At 40.6% G+C, this 19,660-nt stretch overlaps 1 protein-coding gene across 9 annotated transcripts in view; it reads right to left on the bottom strand.

Moving 5' to 3' along the window:
- The window catches only part of FOXP1 (forkhead box P1), a 686,938-nt gene that overhangs the window by 229,010 nt on the left and 438,268 nt on the right, over window positions 1–19,660 (bottom strand). For 8 of the 9 annotated variants that reach the window (XM_023727893.1, XM_023727898.1, XM_023727897.1 and 5 more), the window contains one exon: window positions 9,691–9,878. The exons of the other annotated variant lie outside the window; for it this stretch is intronic. In XM_023727893.1, the coding sequence (XP_023583661.1) occupies window positions 9,691–9,867 (177 nt within the window). In that variant the 5' untranslated portion in view covers window positions 9,868–9,878. The remainder of the gene's footprint in view (window positions 1–9,690; window positions 9,879–19,660) is intronic. 9 annotated transcript variants of the gene reach the window in all.

The raw sequence follows: 19,660 nt of genomic DNA, 5'->3' as shown, positions 1-19,660 counted from the left end.
CCCCTCTGAGGTATGTGGGGCAGTTACTGTTAACCTTATTTTACAGATGAAGAAACTGAGGCCAAGTGACTGTGTAAGGTCACCAAGCTAAACGGGAGCGGCACGGACTAAATTCCAGGTTTGTTCACCCTGACTTATACATTCCACTTTGTTGAGCTGGTTCTGTGTACAAAAGGAGAAATTCCTTCTCATTTCCTTCCTTCTTGATTCACTGCTGGTATTTTTTAGGACGTTCTTGCTTGGAACTTCATTTTTTATAAGGCTGGAGTGCCTACTAGTGATTTGCTAGGTACCATGCTTTCCAAGGAAACTCTGGTGGCCTAGTGGTTAAGTGCTACGGCTGCTAACCAAAAGGTCAGCAGTACGAATCCACCTGCTGCTCCTCAGAAACTCTATGGGGCAGTCCCACCCTGTCCTATTGGGTCACTATGAGTCGGAATCGACTCGATGGCAACGGGTTTTGTTTTTTATGCTTTCCAAAAATCACTGAAATATCAAATACCTAAAACTGCCTGATTTCACATTTAATCAAGCACTAATGAGAGAAGAAAACAGTACACAATTTCAGAGGCAAAAGAACCTTAGAAATGAACTACATAGTTTCCAAAGGCTCAAAGAGTCAGTGACTTGCGTCAAATCACAGGGTGACTTACAGCAGGAAGACTCCAACCCTGGCAGCTGATCCCCACACATCAATGTTCCTGAACCATATCTGCAGAGCCCTTGCATTTTGTAAGGAGTCCCTGGGTGATGCAAATGGTAAACACGCTCAGTGTTCGAGTCCACCCAGAGGTGCCTTGGAAGAAAGGCTTGGTAATCTACTTCCAAAAAATCAGCCACTGGAAACCCGATGGAGCACTGTTGTACTCTGACACACATGGGTCACCATGAGTCAGAATTGACTCAACAGCAATTAGTTTGGTTTTGGTTTCTGGCTGCATTTTGCAAACTTGAGAGCTGACTTCTTCTTTCATTTAGGTCCAGGGGTCAGATGTTTTTTTCTACCACAGAAGGGGTTTCTCATCTATTGCCTAAGAACGTGAGTCAATATCCTTAAAAATTTCTGAAAAATTGACTCTGTCTGATAAGGACTAAGAAGCCGGGAAAGCATTTTAGCTTCATTCTCTTTCAACGCTAAAGTCTCCATCCCCTCTTCTCTTCACACCACCAACCAATCAGCCTGATTTCATTTACAAAGTTTCTAGAAGGGAAATGTCTCAAAAAAAAAAAAAAAGATTTTTGTTTTCCCTTAGGTCTTGTCCTGTATAAAAACATTTAAGCATAAAAGAGCTAGCATGATCTCTTGATACAAGGTACTAGCTGTTATCATATGAGTGAAACTACATATCACACACAGAAGAACAAGACCTGGCCCAAAGTGAAGAGGCTGCACATTCCACTTGGAAAGCCAGTGAAAGGCAGTTTCAAAACGGGAAGAGGGGAATGCTAATAGGCCAGATCATGCAGACTATGATTGTCCGGGAAGGAATTACAGAGGTTACCTCTGGCAAGTCTGATAACAATGAGATGTGGAGATGAGGGTTTAGGTCATCTCACAAGGGATTGCTAGTATATTCTGGGAAGTCTCAGTTTCTTTCCCAACAGCCCTCAGGAAAATGTGGGCTTACATTCTCCATGATAACCACAGTGAGTGAGACTTTAAGAAATGGGAATTGGGAAACAAACTATGGTAGGAAGTACTGGAGCTGAGAAGAGTTCCTTAAAAGAAAAAAAGTGAATAAATAAAAAGCAATTAATCTTAAGGTATGGTGTACTGGCAGAGGAACTTTACCACCTGCTGTACAGAAACAATTTCCTTGAACCACCATCTATATATACTCTAGGACAGGGTCAGCAGACTACTCTCTGAGGGCTAAATCCAGCCTGCTGTTTTTGTAAATAAAGTTTTATTACAACAGAGCCATGCCCATATATGTGTATTGTCTAAAGCTGCTTTCACGCAGAGTATTTGTGACCAACACAGAATAGCCTGCAAAGTAAAAAATATTTACTATCTGGCACTTTACAGAAAAAAGTTGGCTGATCCTTGCTTTAGAAAGATTATGTTGTTGCTGTTAGCTGCTGTGGAGTTGGCCTGTGACACATGGTGACCCCATGGACAATGGAATGAAATGCTGCCTAGTCTTGTACCATCCTCATGATCCATTGTGATCCATAGGATTCTCAGTGGCTGATTTTTGGAAGTAGATCTCCAGGCTTTTCTTCCCAGCTCATCTTAGTCTGGAAGCTCTGTGGAAAGCTATTCAGCAACACAGCAACACACACTGAACAACCAGTGCCCCTCAGAAAGGTTATACTGGATAAAAATAACTACTTCCCAATAACTGATAATAAAATTGATGAAATAGCTGTATATGTACACACAGTGTCACACAGACATACCCTATGTACCATATGTTATTCTTTGTGCTGTTGGTAACCACAGGAATGAAGTTTCTGATTTCATCTATCCTGACAGGTCATGGAAGAATCCCCATCATACCCCAAAAGATTGTTTCTAAACACATCAGGGTCGTCCATGCAAAAGCAAATCAAAGGACAAAGCCTTTATTTTGTCTGAGCTTAGTTTCTTCATCCATAAAATGTGAGGCTGGACTAGACCATCTAAGGAATTTTAAAAATTCTATGACTCTACAGAGCAAGAAAAAGGAGAAAAATGAACACACACACACACACACACCCTATATACTTGGGATGAGGAGTCAAACACAGACGGAGAATTGAGGACACAGGAGACTGCAGGTCCAATCAAGCTGGAGTAGGTAAATGTGTGTTATAGGGACAAAATGAAGCTACTTTTATCGATTCCTACAGGGGGTGTGACTCTAGAAGAGTCACAGCACCAATAACTAGGTTTAGAGGAAACACCTATTTAAACCTAGCAGATAGTCGTTAGGAGAGATCATTAAGGGTCAACAAAACCTTTTGGGAAGGAGTTTTGAGCTACAAGGAGACTGGGGAGAAATGGGGCCTCCTTTGGACTTTCAAAGTACCTTGAGGCTGAAACTTTGAGGTAACCCAGAAATGTGCAGTTACTTCAACTTGTATTAGAAATTGAAATAGCTTGATTTTCTTCTTCAGCCCTCCACGTGTACCTCTTTTTTGCAATAACAACACGGATGTGGCCACAGTGACACCTTCTAGGAACCAAGGTTCCTTGCCTGTCAAACGGCAGCCCCAAATGAGAATTTTTGAAATTATGACTTTTCAAATACAATTGCTTTTCAGCCTGCTCCCTCCCGTGTTTTTGCCAAAAGCAGACCTGTCAGCTTGTTTCCAAAGGTAAGAAGGGATAAAGACAGACTAACAATGACTCTCTGCAGCCTGGTATTTGGGCTCTGGTGTTGTTCCAGAACAGTGACCAACTAACATGTTAGCCAGTTTAACAGGCGAGGAAGGACACGGCGTAATCAGCCGACTTCGCAAAACAAGCCATATGACAGTTGAAGACTGTTTCCCAAACAGGAAACAAACATATGCTTGTGCTGCTAGGGAAATGTACATAGTTTGACTTGTAGGTTATGAAATCTTTAAAATTCCTACCCTAAGTTCTACCAGACAGCCTTGGTGAGTACTATCTTTTATGTATTGTGCTACGCAATTGTTCTTTGTTGACTAGAGTGGTGTTGCCGGCGAGCAAGGCAGGTGAGCCACAGAAACATTAAAACACAAAATCACACTTGGGAAGCAAAGGACCGTTTGCAAACAGACCTAATTGTTCTTAAAGCAAAATAAGCCACTCTTCCCAGATATCAAGACAACGAAAATAACTATTAAAAAAAAAAAAGAAAACCCACTGTCATTGAGTCGATTCCAACTCATAGCAACTGCGTAGTTTCCAAGGCTGTAAATCTTTATGGAAGCAGACTGCCACATCTTTCTTCTGCGTAGACGCCAGTGGTTTCGAACCGTCAACCTTTCAGTTAGCAGTCGATTGCTTTAACCACTGCGCCACCAGGGCTCCTGAAAATAACTATGGCATCTTCCAAACGACGAACTCATTAATCAGGGAAACTGGGTGAATTATTTCCGCAAGAAACATAAGGCACCAGAAATACCTTACCCAAATACATTTTTGTTGGTTGGGAAAAAGGTTCAAGCCTGTTACATAATACAAAGAAAACACCAAGGTATTTCCCCAGTTCTGTCGGTATGTGACAGCTGCTTGGGGCACCTGGAGAAAGTTTCTTCTGGTTCCATGTACCCAAACACAAGAGCAATAAAAGGGGAACTTGTCAAACCCAGTATGACTGCTTTCAAGTTGTCTATAAAATATCTATTGCAACCACCACTGCTTGAGGCTTACTACGTGCAGGCTTATTAATACACCCAGATTCCCCATTTCTCAAGAGCTAACACTTCCATCCCCCTGACTAGCTCAGGGGACAGCACTCGAAAGCACAGTTTTCTTTTTTTTGGATTGGAGTATGGTTTGGACCATTTCAGAACGCGAATGCTTTAGCTTTACTGTCTGCAGTGCACTGTGAATTTCACCAGCAGCACTGTCAAATTTCTACCATTTCTGGAATAAAGCAAAGGCCTTCCAAGGAAAGTGTTTTAGAAACAGAAGACAGTAGGCTCATTTCTGCCTGGGTGTGCCAGGCGTGGCTTTCCACAAGATGTATGCAGGACAACAGGTGTGAGGCAGGACACTCCCTTTGAAACAAAAAGAAGCAAATCCAGGCTGCAAGGCACAGTTGCTTCAGAGCAAACTGGGTGCATTTGCTAAAAATAAGGGTTTAATCTGAAAATAGGAAAGGGTGGAAATGGAAATGGAAACTCTGTGGGAATATCTGGTATTTTCTTTCTGGACTCAGCAAGAGAAGAAGGGTTGAAATGGAGGCGTTCTGAATGAGAAAATATTTTAGGATACTCACCATGGGAAAGGAAGGTAAATGAAATGGAAGGAATCCTTGGGGAATGAAGTGACCACCACCCCAACACTCACAGGAGAGAGGATTTAAGAGTTCAGGTTCTGGAGTTGGGCAGATATGGTTAAAATCTGGGCTCTTCCACTGAGTGTGTGACCTTATAAGCTGGGGAAGTTACAAGCTATGCGAGGCGCAGTTTCTACCCGCGCAGAATGGGAATGGGAAGTGAAAGAATACTTAACCCATCAATGCTGGTAAGAATGAACTGCAGCAATATCTGTATAGTACTGAGCACACAGACTGGGAGAGAAAAAGCATTCAATAACCTTTGCTATTGATATTACTACTACTTTTACTACGATTACTACTACTGACATGAGTAATTAGTAAGTCTGTGCCAATAGAGATGTTTAGAATTTTCCATAAAAAGAAGAAATGTATTAGTTTATTGAAGTGGGATGACTTGTCTATCATCACACAGTATTGAATGTTTCCTCCTAAAAATAATTTTAAAGAACTGTGCCTAAATAGTGAATTACCAGGCAAAGTTGGGGAAGTGGGTGCAGAAGGGCAGGTTAGGAAAACAGCAGTTATTAGGCCAAAAACTATGAAATTTGAAGGTAGGAACATAAATTTCTCCCTTAAACCCCTCTCTCCCCCACAAAAAACCACACAAAATATTAAATAAAATTGAAAAAGTACACCACCTTCTAAGAGAATTAACCCTAACAATCTCTACTGATTGATAAACAGCATCATTGATGGATAAACAAATTATTATTTCATCCATAACGTTCTGTAACAGGGATTAAAAAAACCCACTGCCATGGAGTCAACTCCAACTCATAGCAACCCTATAGGACAGAGCAGAACTACCCCAATAGGATTTCCAAGGAGAGGCTGGTGGATTTGAACTGCTGACCTTTTGTTTAGTAGTCGTAGCTCTTAACCACTGTGCCCCCAGGGATAGGAGTATGTAAAAATGTGAAGGTATGATTTTTTTTTTTTAAAAAGGATAAAGAATATGCACCACAATGTCAACAGTCGTTATCACTGTAAGACAGACTTACAAGCAGTATAGTTTCTTTCTTTCTTCTCTGCTTCTTTTCATACCTGCATCCTTTTAGTTTTTCTGCTACAAATAAGTAATTGTGCAGTAGAAAATTCAAAATTATTTGATCAGTTTTCAGTTGAAAACATCTGAATTATACGCAAGCCTTACACAGAGCCAGCACCTGGGGATTTCACTCTGGGCTTTGGCAAATGGGGCATTTCGTAGGCAGTGAATGCCTGTCTTTGCACCTCTTTCAGCCCCTTCGGCAATCCTTCCGTAATTGCGCCACAGTCTCTCTGCCAATACTTGATGGGAGTTTCACAAAACGCACCTATAGCTAGTTATACTCACAAATTGGTGGACCTTCTAAAATTCTGGCTTAAAAACAAAAACAAAAAAAACCCTTTATTTTTCTGTTCTTAATTCTTTAGAAACTTACCTAACCTTCCAAAAATCGAGATGAGCAAATATTATCGCAGAATGAACCCTAAAAAAGGCAAGTCACCAGACAACACTGTAGAGAAGTTATTGGCTATGTGTCACACCAAAAAAAAACAAACCCATTACCATCAACTTAGATTTGGACTCACAGTGACCCTACAGGACAGAGTGGAACTGCGTAGTATGCAATAATTTGTTGTCATGGTTCTAGGTACTAATCCCATTGACAGTACAGAGGGAAGAGAGCAAGGAGCATTGAGACAGAAATCACTGCCATGTGTAAAAACTTAGATGCTTAAAAAAAAAAAAAAAAAAAATGCAGGCACGAGAATTCAGCCAGAAAAAAAAAAAAGACATGCCAATAAAAAAGCTGCTTCTTAAAATTTGGCTGGCAATACCCTTCCCTTCCCCAATGGATACTCTTAGTAAAGAAAACATGGTAGATTTTTTTCTCCCTTGCCTGTATTTGATTTCCAATTAAAATGAAATATAAACTGAAACACCACCTGGATTGTAGCAATATCCAATCCCCGTCCTCCACCTCCCCCCCAACTTTTTTTTAAAGAAGAACCTGGGCTTACATATACAAAAATTTTGCTAAACGACCCATGGCAAATTGCGTAATGCCAGTAAAAGTTGTGTTTTTTAACTTATGAGCCCCAAAGATTTTATCTGAAATAAAACCCTGATTCAATTCAGATTCTGGAAGCAAACTGTGTCCTTAACGCTGCCTCTAAATTTAAAACATTTGCGTGTGGGGCCCCTTCAGTAATGTTGCTAGTAGGTATGGAGGAGAAATTCTGTATTTACTAGGATTTGTGTTTTCTTTTCTAAAATGGTAAATTGTGGCACTAATTGGCTACAAGAACAGGTTCCCTGCAGTCTTCATGTAGAGGTGAATTTCCAAATGAAGAGTCTGACTGTCAGGGATGATTTCTCGTTTCCTTCCATTAATCACCTCAATGAGGCAAGGCACAAGAATTCCTGAATCCACTGAGGAGGGCTCTCCTTGGAGGTCTCCACCATGAATGCTTACAATGCCCTAAGGTGATTGGCTGTGAATATAAAGTGGATGGGTAGGCAAGAGAACAGAAAGATCTCAGGAAACAACTAGGATCCCTATTGGCCTCCACCTTGAGTCCCTAAGACTTCAACCATGGCCTTTTCCCATCCTCTCAATATAGCCATAAATAGCACATGAACATATGTTAGCAGGAATGCATGAATAACCTTCTTCCATTTATTGCTGGGTTTTAACATCAACCTCACTGGTTAAATTCGCTATTTGCACTAACTTAAATGTACAAAGTTTATGAACACCATACATCCTAAATTCCAGCTGATGCCTGAGGTGCTGGGCATGAATGGGTTTGGCCTGACAATGAAAGAGGAGCCAAGTCACTTAAAGGAACCTCCTCGAATTAAAACATCACCTTGTCTATTAGTTTCCCTTTCTTCTGTTCTATATTCCTCCTACAGATTCCATAATCTCATGTTGGGTCTAGTAACTTCTAATGGACTAACAATCTAATGATTCCTTATACAGCAAAGCCTGTGAAAGCTGGAACCTGTGTAAGGCGGAAACCTGTCAGAGAAGGAAAACGCAAATATTTTTCACTAAAAGGAAAGATACAAAGGCAGTAAGACTGCACCCTGTCCAAGGTGGAAAACTTGTGAGACCCGGAAAATCAAGGCAGTCCTGTCGAGTTCTGGTTCTCACAGGTTTCACTGTATTTTAAAACCTCTTAGCAAGGAAAAAATAGAACATGCTTTAGAGCCTGTCAATGGCTCCATCTCTAACATAAAAAGGGATTCTCTTAGCTTCTATAATACAGATTCCAAGAAACTTGTTTGACAGAAGGTTTGCTTTCTCTTCCCCTCTCCCCCCGACAATGTCTGTATCTTTCAAAAAGGCCCAAAGACACATCGTTGTTTTTTTTACCTTTTTTCCACGTAGCACCAAAATTATGTATTGAATAAATGAATCAAGGATGAAAATGAAACAAAACCATGCATTATCATTAATACAAACTAGTATTTCTTCATTCCAAAAGAGGTTGGTAAAACAAAGCCTATCTTTGAGAAAATGCTGTTTATTTGTTTGCATTTTCAACAACACTCTGGCAACACAATACTATGTCCTGGGTCACTATTACCATGGGAAAATATTTGACCAGTCACTCAAGGTACCTACTTACAAAGAGAAGCCCTAGTGGCGCAGTGGTTAAGCGCTCAGCTGCCAACCGAAAGGTTAGGTGTTTCGAACCCACCAGTCTCTCCCCAGGAGAAAGATGTGGCAGTCTGCTTCCGTAAAGATTACCGTCCTGGAAACACTGTGGTGCAGTTCTACTCTGTCCTATAGGGTCGCCATGAGCCAGAATCAACTGGACAGCAGAGAAATGAGTGTAATAGGAATGAGTATGCCCTAACCCATGTACCTTTTTTATAGCCACCGAAAAGAGAGAATTTAAAACATTAATGGTATTTAGCCACATACCAACTGCCATTATGTATACAAGAAACATATGTAGGTGCCCCATATTGCTATTATGGACAGCGGGAAGAAATTTCCAACACTAAAGCCTGTGTTATTGATGTTTTCTGTTATTTGCCCAGTTCCACCTGTATTTGTTTCTATCCCCGCCTCATTCACCTACTCTTTTCTCTCTTTATCCTTTATTTGGTTTCCTTCTCCATAAGACTTAAGTCCTTTTTTTGTTTTTTATTTTGTTTGTTATTTTAATGAAGCATTGGGAACTATTTCTCCAAAGATTAGTTTTCTTCAAAACAGTTAAAACATTTGACTGGCATGTTGGGGGCTGGAGGTGGCCAGGGGTCCACTCAAATCTTGGTCCCTCCCGTGTTTCTCACCACTGTCCCCCACAAGGGGGCTCTGAAGTCTTCTGCATGGACTGTGAGGGCTTGAATATCATCTCTTAAGACAGTCACTCAAGCCCTCTTGTTGTTGTTAGGTGCCATCAAGTTGATTTCAACTCATAGTGACTCTATACGACAGAGTAGAACTGCTCCATAGGGTTTCCTAGGCTGTAATGTTTACAGGAGCAGACTGCCAGGTCTTTCTCCCATGAAACTGCTGGGTGGGTTCGAGCCTTCAACCTTTCAATTAGCAGCCAAGCGCTTAACTGTTGCGCCACCAGGGCTCCTTACTCAAACTCCAGATGTGTTAAAAGATGTTGCTTACAGTCAAACAGACAAACATAAAACATTCATAGCAGTTAAGTGTTATAAGGATAACACATTCACCCACCACCCTCCGCACCCCTCGACTCCAAAGCACAGTACCTGCTGCTGCTGCTGGATGTGGGCGAGATCCGCCGCCCCGACGTCCACAGCCGGCGTCTCCCCGTTGGACCGCCCCTCCCGAAGACCGCCGCACTCTAGCAAGTGATTGCCGCTGCTTGACCCATTCTGAAGGGCTGAACCGTTACTTTTTGTCTCAGTCCCAGATTCTTGCATCATGACTCAAAACCCTGATAGAAGAATTTTTGGGATGGGGGGAGGGGATAAAAAAGCAGCTGTTAAAACAGTTGTTGTACAAAAGGAGAAGCGCCCTGTTTTAAATGTTGCCAAACACTGTAAACAGTTGGCATTTTCTTTCATTCAGTTTATCCAGTGGTCCAGTCTCCAACTTTACGGGTACGAGATTGTCGGTCCCAATTCAAGTGTCAGTCGTATTGCTTTAACTATATTATCTTTGTGCCGTTTAAAAAAAGAAATATTTCCAGGTGAACTTGGAATTTATGATTAAATTTCTCTGATGATATCTGGATGTTTTGCTTGAAAACAATGAGTCATCCTATCGCGCATATTAGCTATAACATCATGTTTTAATATATGCAGGCGTTATATAGAGATGCTACACACTTGCAGAAATATTCCCCAATTTTAGTCTATCAGGAGATGACACACATTACCAGGAGGCCCCCTGTGGTAATTCACGCTGAAAAACCTCAGAGTCACACACCTTGGAATTGTTTAGGTACTGAAACGCTTCAAAATTGGCCATTCCAATCAGAGAGGCCACTTATAGGGAAAAAAAATCACAAGTCCCCACTTTTTGAAAGCTTAATAAATTCAGACCCGTATCTTTCTCTGGGAGTTAAAAATGTCCTGAGAAATGCTATTCAAAGTTAGGTGTTTTTCATGCTCAATTATTGATCTGCAGTTTGGTTAAGGAGGTCTGGTGGTGCAGTGGTTAAGCACTCAGCTGATAACTGAAAGGTGGGCGGATCAAACAGTCCAGCAGCTCCATGGGAGAAACATGTGGCAGTCTGTTCCCATAAAGATTACAGCCTTATAAATGCTATAGGTTGGAATCAACTCGACAGCAATGGGTTTTTAGTTTGGTTTAAGGCCTGAGCGAGCTATGCCTTCTTATATTTACTTTGGAGAAATATCTTATCTTACCTAGGTAGACCTAAGGTTTGAATTTAAAAATACTGAACTTCTAATAGAAAAATATTTAGCGCAAAATGAGTAGCTAGAGAATACAGCCTATGTGTAAATATAGTTCATATTCCTCCTTGTTACTCCTTAGATACTAAACTATTATCCCTGGGAGCCAGCTCAGCTCTCAGGCTGGCTAAAGGTGTCTAATTATGACAAAAAAACAGACAATATCAATTGCTAATATCAACTGTTACCATCTATTGATTACCAATGTTGTACCAGGCCCTACTGCAGGTGACTCACATATATTCTCTAATTTAATCCTAGTAGCAATTGCTATTCCCAATTTGCAGATGAGAAAACTAAGGCTCAATGTGGGTTAATTCAATCCACCCCGGATTTATCACAGCTAATCTCAGCTGCTAACCAGAAGGTTGGAGGTTTGAGTCCACCTAGAGGCGCTTTGGAAGAAAGGTGTGGTCATCTACTTCTGAAAAATCAGCCACTAAAAACCCTATGGAGCATAGTTCCACTCTGACATACATGGGGTCACCATGAGTCAGAACTGACTGGATGGAAACTGGGTTTTTATGATGGAATCGGGATTTGAACCATTTCAGTCCAATGCCAAACGCTCTTCACCACACGCGTGTTCTTAAAATAACAGTGCAGTGGGGGCAAGACAATGAAAATGACAGCAGGGTCACACTCCAAATTCCTGAACTAGGAGAACTAAACAACAGTCAGGAAGACAGTTCACAATTCAAACATCAAAGTTGAGAAAACCTGAATAATTAAGACTTCCACGTGAAATACCTCAATCCCAGATAAAAGGCAGCAGAATGTTAATACAAATTGGATCTAATCATGGAAAGGCATATATGCAACCAGTGCCGCAGACTGCATCACATCACATGAAATACATAACAGCAGGGAAACTCAGACACTCTAGACGCCTTCAGATGAGGTTGTCCTCTTGGCGGGAAACTGGTTTCAGTCCGTTTTCTACAGATTTGTACCAAAAGCAAATGGAAGAATTAAAAGCCAAAAAAAAAAAAAAAATCACATCTTTCTTCATTTCCTTTCAGTGTCGTATGATCCAACTTGACTACAAATTTCATAAACCCAGAAGACATGTATTTTTTAAAAGTTAATCCAATTCTGAAGTGGATTGAGAATGGCATTTTTCACTAACAGGTGGGAAACAAACTGAGAAGCAACAGCTGATTCACTCTTGTTTCTTTAAATCAGATTTCCCAGTAATTATAGTCCTTTAAAAATTGCATTCATAGACTTACTGTCTGCAGAGTAAAGAATCCATCAAAAAACAACTAAAATCTTCTCTAAGATATAAAAGCCAGGCAACGAGCTGTGGCAATGCGAGAACCTTCCTCATCAGCAGAGAAAGAATCGATTTGTGACACCTAGGTGCTTTCCCTCCCCCACGTTTCAGTTTCTCTTCCTCAAACACACCCATCTGTACAGAAGTTATGGGGGCCTTGGTGGCGCACACAGTTAATGCACTCAGCTGCTAACAAAACAGCTTGAGGTTCAAGTCCACCCAAAGGTGCTTGGTGACCTACTTCTGAAAAATCAGCCACTGAAAACCCCATGGAGCACAGTTCTACTCTGACACACATGGGGTCACTATGAGTCGGAGACAACTCGATGGCAGCTGGTTTACAAACGCTAAGGAAAAGGCATGGTATTTAAGAAAGGAAACGGTTGTCTTAGCAAGGAAAACCATTTAATTATTAGGATATGCCACAAGCCAAAAGAAAAACTCTGTAATTGTACCCTCTGGAAAGTCTGTCCATATTAGGGAATGGAACCCCCCAAAACAAAAACATCTGCCCGTACCTAAACTCCCAACCTGCCCTCAGATTGGGGCATATTTAGCCAATCATACTGTCCTGTCTGAGTAGAGCTGTGGGTTGAACAGGGTAGAACACTGTTTTCACACCATGTGCCAAAGGGACCTCAGACCTAAAAGCAGGTGCCTAAGAGACTGCTCTGCTTTTTTGTTTCCTCAATTTGACATCATTATGATGGGTGGAGTCAGAACATTCTCCAATACACAATCCGATGAGAAGGCCCAGTTTTTGCTCCATGCAGTTCTAAAGAGTGCCAAATTCTCCAGTACAAGTTTTGCAGGAATTAAGTCAAGCAGCTTGGACTGTGACTCAGGTTTGTGAGAGTGGAAGCTTTGGGACCAAAACTGTACAAAGGATTATTTTGGTCTGAGGATGTCCTTCATTAGTCAAGTGCTAACAGTACGATGTAGGTTGGACAATTTAAAATTTCTCATAACCTCCTACACCAATCAGGAGAAACCAGCTTTTTAAAAAGCGTATGTGAAAAATTAAGAGAGTCAAGGTCTAAGGAAATGTCTACGAATCTAGATTGGCAATATTTCTTTCCACAGAGCATTCCCAACCATTTAATAAGACTTTTATATCTGTATCATGCTTTGTAAACTGCAAAGTCCTCTGATGTACTTTTCAACCTCATAACAAAGCTATGAAGGAGAAAAGGCAGGTAATGCCTTTTTACAATAACTAAAGTTCAGTATATTTTAAAGGATAGACGCATCCATAATCATTCCCCAATTCAGACATGAACTAGTCCATTCAATAAGCAAAAATTTCCAATTTGCAAAGCCGCGTGCTAGGTGGTGAATGAATAAACCAGTGAATGGAAAACTAAGTAAATTCTAGAAAAAAACAACAATGAAGGTGGCAGGTGGACAAAAGAAAGTGTCCAAAATACAACTATGAAAGTGTCAGGACTTATCAGCAAACAGTTATTCATGTCCTTTCCTATTGAGTTTAACGCTATTTGAGTAATCGGAAAGCAAGTCAATGTCTATGAGAGGCATCTGTCTTTCCTACCGATCATGGAACACTGCATCCTCTTTTCTTAGAGGGAGCTTTGTCCCAGGTACTCAGCTTGCATAACCTGCTCTTCTGTATGGGACTCCCTACTGTGGATGAACTGTCTTGCTCCATGACAAATTGGGAACAAGAAATGACGCAAAATCATACAAAGTGCCTGAATATGAAGATGGGGCCCATGGAGGGCATGGTCCCACCTCTAAAACAGCCTTTCTCCAAAAACAAGGCCAAAGTTTCCTCCAGCTTCCTGTATTGGTTCCCCAAATGAGCTGGGTCCATTTAAATCACACACGATGCATGGAACACACTTCCACAAAAGCCGATGCTACAATTGCCTGGATGTCAGAAAGTTTAAGAAGTAAAAATGACCCTCTTCTCGTCTACTGATTTCAAAACATCAATTCTGGCGCTAGAGGGACTTGTAGAAAAGGTTAAGAATTGAGTTTCGCATGCTTATTTTTGTCGTTGACAACAGAGCTGCTCTCTGCAAGTATTCTGGAAAATTCATAACGTCCAGGCCAATGTATTTATAGCAAATTAAAGCAATGCTTTATTATGATGATTATTTCCTTGGTTACAGTGTTGATGCTGAAAATTTAGGGAAAATAAAGCCCTTGTTATCAAGCTTGTGAAAGATTCTAAGCTAACAGAAAGTTCAGTCTTGATTCCAGGGCAGTTAATTAAGGTTGACCAAGTCAGGCAGAAGTAAATTAACTTGGCTGATCAATTATTTATATGAAGCAGAATAAATGCCCTTAAAAGAACTTGGGCTGTTCATGAGAGGATGTGTAAATTAAACTAAACATAGATTTGTAAAATCCGTTTCAACTTCTATGGGGAGAAGAGTAGAAAAGTTAATAGTGAAATCACTTTTAGGGAAATGACGAGAGTGACTACACAGTCGTCTCCCTGTCCCATCCCCCCCATCCAAAAGGAAAAAATCTCTCTTATTGTTCACGCATGTATAAGGAAAGAAGGAAAATGACAAGCAATTTTGGAGGTAACAGAAGCCTGAAGGAAGGAAGGAGGGAAAGAAGGAAAGAAGTCTAAGAATTGAGAGACTGTGAATTTCAATATTTTAGCCCCTGTGGCTATTACTTCATCAACTGTTCACTCCATGCAGAATTTTAGAATGGAAAAGAATGAAGGGGCATGAGGGGATAGCTTTAGTTCTAAGAGTAGCACTTTTTAAACTACTTATGTTGCATCTTTAAGATTCAAAATCCTCAACAATTGCGTTTATGCATTCAAGAAAAAGAAGACAAACCTGTCTGTATTAAGATATAAAGCCCACATTTATTTCTGTGTCTCTTCTGGCAAATGAACTAGTTCCCTTTAAATGTGCAAAGGGTTTACGTGGAAACACAAACAAACAAAGGCGTTTCACAGAGGTGTAGCTACACGGGGTTTTCCCCCAGTAGGCAAGCGATGGGGTGGCCTGGGATACTAAACCAGCTTAGTACCTCACTCCTCATGTGGGTGTTACTCCCATTCAAAGCAGAGATGGAATCAAGCAACAGAAAACCTCCCAAATGAAAGTGGAGGACTTCCAGGAGTGTTCTGCAACATTATCTAGTGGGGGGCACATGCTTCTCAATTGTTCTCATCCTACTGGGCTCAATGCTACCAGCATGGGTAGCAGTGAGGAGATGATGGGCAGACGGAGGAGATTTCAAAGGAGCATTGTTGTTGTTGTTGGGTGCCATTGAGTCAATTCTGACTCATAGCGACCCTATAGGACAGAGGAGAACTCCCCTATAGGTTTTTCAAGGAGCAGCTGTTGGATTCGAACTGCCGACCTTTTGTGTTAACAGGTGAGCTCTTAACCACTGTGCCACAAGGGATCTACTCACCGCCAGGGCTCCTTAAATGGAAAATAGAGGTTAAGAAAGCAAAGTGAGGGAAGGGTGTGATGGAGGTGCCTCAACTGGTCCTATGATGTCCAAGTCTACAAATGTGTGTTTCAGAGGACGTTCTTTAAGGAAAAAAAAAAAAAAGGGTGGGGGGACAGGAAAAACAAAACAAGAGAGGCAGAGTTACAACAGCCAATTAATATTTTCTCATCTGAGATGACTTCCGCGAATTGTGAATGAACCTTCAAACACTAGTCTTCCCAGTGTCCCTATGACAGGGGTTCCAGTTCGTGAAAAGCATAGCTAACAGCCAAGTTTAGGAAGAGAAGTCAGTATGCTGACTGCATTATGAAGGCACCATCTTCCAATACCAAATTTTCATAATTATAACAGAAAGGCGTAAATTTTCTAATGCATGGCAGTTCAAAAAGTAATCAAGAGAATGAGCCAGAGGGCTATTTTAATGTGTGCAGAGCTAGTGACCCACAGTAAATGGGAGGTAAGCTACAATGAATGCAAAGTACTGCACACATACTAAAGTCCTGGTCTGATGAGGGACGGCTAAAATTAACACCCAATTAATTTCCGAATTGACAAACAAATGAAACCCATAAATCTACTTTCTCATTAATTTTCTTGTGGTATAATTTAAAGCAGTAATATGAGGGCAAAAACTGAGCATTATCCATCATAAATATCAAAAAGATAGCACTGTAACACCATAAATTATGCATATTACCTGTTGTTAAAAATGATTTATGTATTATCAACTTTATTGTGCACTGTAGATGTCTAGATCTATCTTTAAAAAACCTGGAATTTCATTTAGCACTTAAGAAAAAGTTCAGAAGCCATGCAACTGTCAAAAGCACATAAAAGGAGGGAAAAGAAAACAAAACAAGCAGTTATGTAGCCGTCTGGAAGGCTGGGGCAAAACTGGAATCACCCCAGGTCTTGGGTGAGCAGAGGTTGAGAGTATCATAGAGGTGACTGGCTGGGCCTCTCAGGGGAGGAGAAAGGCATCACTCAGCTCGAGGAGCACAGCTTCCAGAAGGTGCTGGTGTCTGTTCCCTAAAGGAGCTGCTCACCTCCCCTTGTCCTCTGGAATGTAGAAAGGCAGGGCTTGGTGCTAGGAAGAAAAGAGGACAGGCAAGGATACAATCGGCTCCATCGTTGGTAGCCCAAGGGGATTCATCTACAGCTATGGGGACTCAGTGAGGCAAGGAACCTTCAGTGGGTGAGAAGTTTGAGGAAAATTATGTTTATTTTCAATAAAGTAATAACATAGCTCTCTTGCCTTTACAGCTCAAAAGGAGGACTGAAAAAGAAATAGGAAACTACACTTATCAATTAAACCAGAAGAAGGAGCGTTCAGACTAACATGGTATCTTTTCCCCACCCACCCCTCCACTTCCATTTAATAAGAATTTAAAAAAAAAAAAAAAAAAAAATCCTTCATCTTGAACTTTACTTTCAGGCACAACTTGCACATAAGACGAATTTAATACACAATTGCTGAAATTTTTACCAAATGACTAAATGCCAAAAAAATCCAAGTCCAACCTCTTCATCAAATGGGATCAAGGGCTTGTGCCAGCTACCCCCTTTTCTATTCCTATTTTTAAAATACTCTGTTTCCTTTGTATCTCTGGAATGGTCAACTGTTCTGGAGTTCTGAAACTCTGAAAGTAACTGAAGCTATTAAATCATTATAAATCCTAAGGTAAGTAGGCTTGTCTCAGTCACTGAAACTGTAAAGATGATAATCAACCAACGAAAAACCCTTTGAAAACCATGGTAGGCTTTTAATATACATAAGGACAATTCAGATGGACTGGAAATGGTGGAGAATAGGATGTTTAATTTTCCCTGTAATTCAAGACTCAGAATAGAGCTGGAAGAACAGGGCAGCAACAAAATAATGTTCCTAACAAAAAGATCATTTCCCTTTCTCCACCCAGCTTTCAATCCTAAGACATGAGACTTTGTATTTCCAAGAAAAAAAAGGATTTCTGAATTCCAGTACCAACGAACCAACATTGGGCAAAGGAACTGTAAATTTCTCACTCCCAGGATCTGTCTTAAACTTTCGTGGACCCCATAATCTTTATAAGACACCAGTGAGTGCAGATAATCAGTCCTCCATCTCTGACGGTTACAGACGTCTAATTTATATTTTTAGGTTTTTGGCTACTATTGGTCTTTTATCCCCTTTCTCCCTGTAGACAAGAGTTTAAGTGGCATAATCGTAGCAACTGTGGGCAAAGTATGGAAGCTGGAAAGAAGCCGCTCTAGGAAACAGCAGTACAAAGGAGAGCATATACCCACTCCCTCACATATTAATCCAGACAAGCTCAAATAATTAAATAGAGACGGAAAAGGAGCTTTGCCAATCCACTGCTAGGCTGTTTGCTTTGCCTCAAGGAAGCCTTCTGAAGCTCAGGGCATGACGCAGCCAGGTGTTCTGGGGAGCTTAATTAAAACACATTTTTACAGAACAAAATAGATTTTAAGTTTGAGAACTAACAAAGCCTGCCGAACTTTAATCATCTGCACATTCAAACAGCCCAACTCTCACAAACAGCCAGATGGAATAAAGTGACCAAAAACCAGTTCATAAATTTTTTTTTTTCATTTCCATATTTTATCTAGTTGAATATATACAGGGCCAGGTTCATAACATCAATTAATGACTGGCGTGTCAGATGATACACTTCACGTATCTCCAGCTTCGCCTTCAGCCCCGAACCGCTCTAGTGGCCAAAGCGAACAATGTGTTATAGCATCGTGGTGACCCAGTGAATGCACACCATCAGAATTCTGTTGCTTGCCTTGCTCAGTTGTGTGAAAGGGACAATTATTTAATTTTATCCTTCAAAAACTCCAATATACATAGATGTATTTCCTCCCCGAAAGTCGCTCCAACAGATAGATTAGCAAACCTTCTCTGATACAAAAGACCACCATTTGACTCCCAAGGTCATGACCCCGGCCCCCACCCTTACTTCATTTTGTGTTGTATCCTCGTAATTTAATTTACAGCAAATGCCAGCAGGCTCTGCCTAGTATTGAAACACAAGGCAAATTCAGAAACAGCAACAAACAATAATTTAAGAAAACAAAGATGATGTGAGCCGAGTTTTTATTTTTTCCTGCTGTTTTCAAAACATGACAACGGACAGACTAATGTTTGGGTCTTATCTAATATGGCTTCCAGTGTCCTAGGAACCAGAGTCACACACACCAAGCGGAATAAAGAGACGTGACAACGCCTGCTTTACTTCACTGCAAATGATACAAAGCACAAACTCATCTTAAAATGAGACAAGGAAGAGTAGCAGGTAAGAGTGAAAACACTGACTTTTAAAAATACATCATACATATTAATGGTATGGTTTCCTCCCAGATAAAACGTCTCCATTTATATCACAGAGGATTTCTTTAGAACACGTTAAACTAAAAGTTAACCCCCCTTTCAAACTTAACAGAGTACACACATCAAACAGAATCATAACTAACCCACATAACACACAATACATACACAATAGTACAAAATCCAAGGATTGTACCTTTCAGTGGTGACTGCCTTGTTCATAGCACTAGACTTTTTCTCTTAGACCTTTTAAGTCCTTGTTTATTCCACAAAGAATTTTCTAGCCATCTGATGTTCTATTACTGAGCTAGTGGCCTTTCAGGAGAGCTCTTTCCCTTCTGAAAAAAGCAAACAACTGCATAGATATCTTTACACTAAGAAAATCTCTTAGAAAAACCAAACAACTTGCTAATCTCTCCAGCCCCTTCATCCAAGCAAAAGATAAGAAAAGCAAACCTAAGTCTGTTTCAACCACATTCCAGGGACAAGTTCCCCTTTTTCTTCCTTTATCAAAATTCTAGCATTTAAGTTTTTTTTTTTTTTTTTTTTTAAACAGACCTCACAGGATAAACTGCTGCTCACACTCGCAAACAAAGCAATATTTGTTTAATAACGATGCTGCCATGGGTACAGTAAACAAGGGGCCCAGCATTTGTGTTTATGAACAAACACATCATCTTACAAGAGCAATTTAACATTAACCAGGTGGAATAATCAACAGATTTCATAGGTGACACCAGGGG

This window comes from Trichechus manatus, unplaced genomic scaffold, assembly GCF_000243295.1.
Source record: "Trichechus manatus latirostris isolate Lorelei unplaced genomic scaffold, TriManLat1.0 scaffold00020, whole genome shotgun sequence".
NCBI lineage: Eukaryota > Metazoa > Chordata > Mammalia > Sirenia > Trichechidae > Trichechus > Trichechus manatus.
This window is presented reverse-complemented; position numbering and strand designations above follow the sequence as displayed.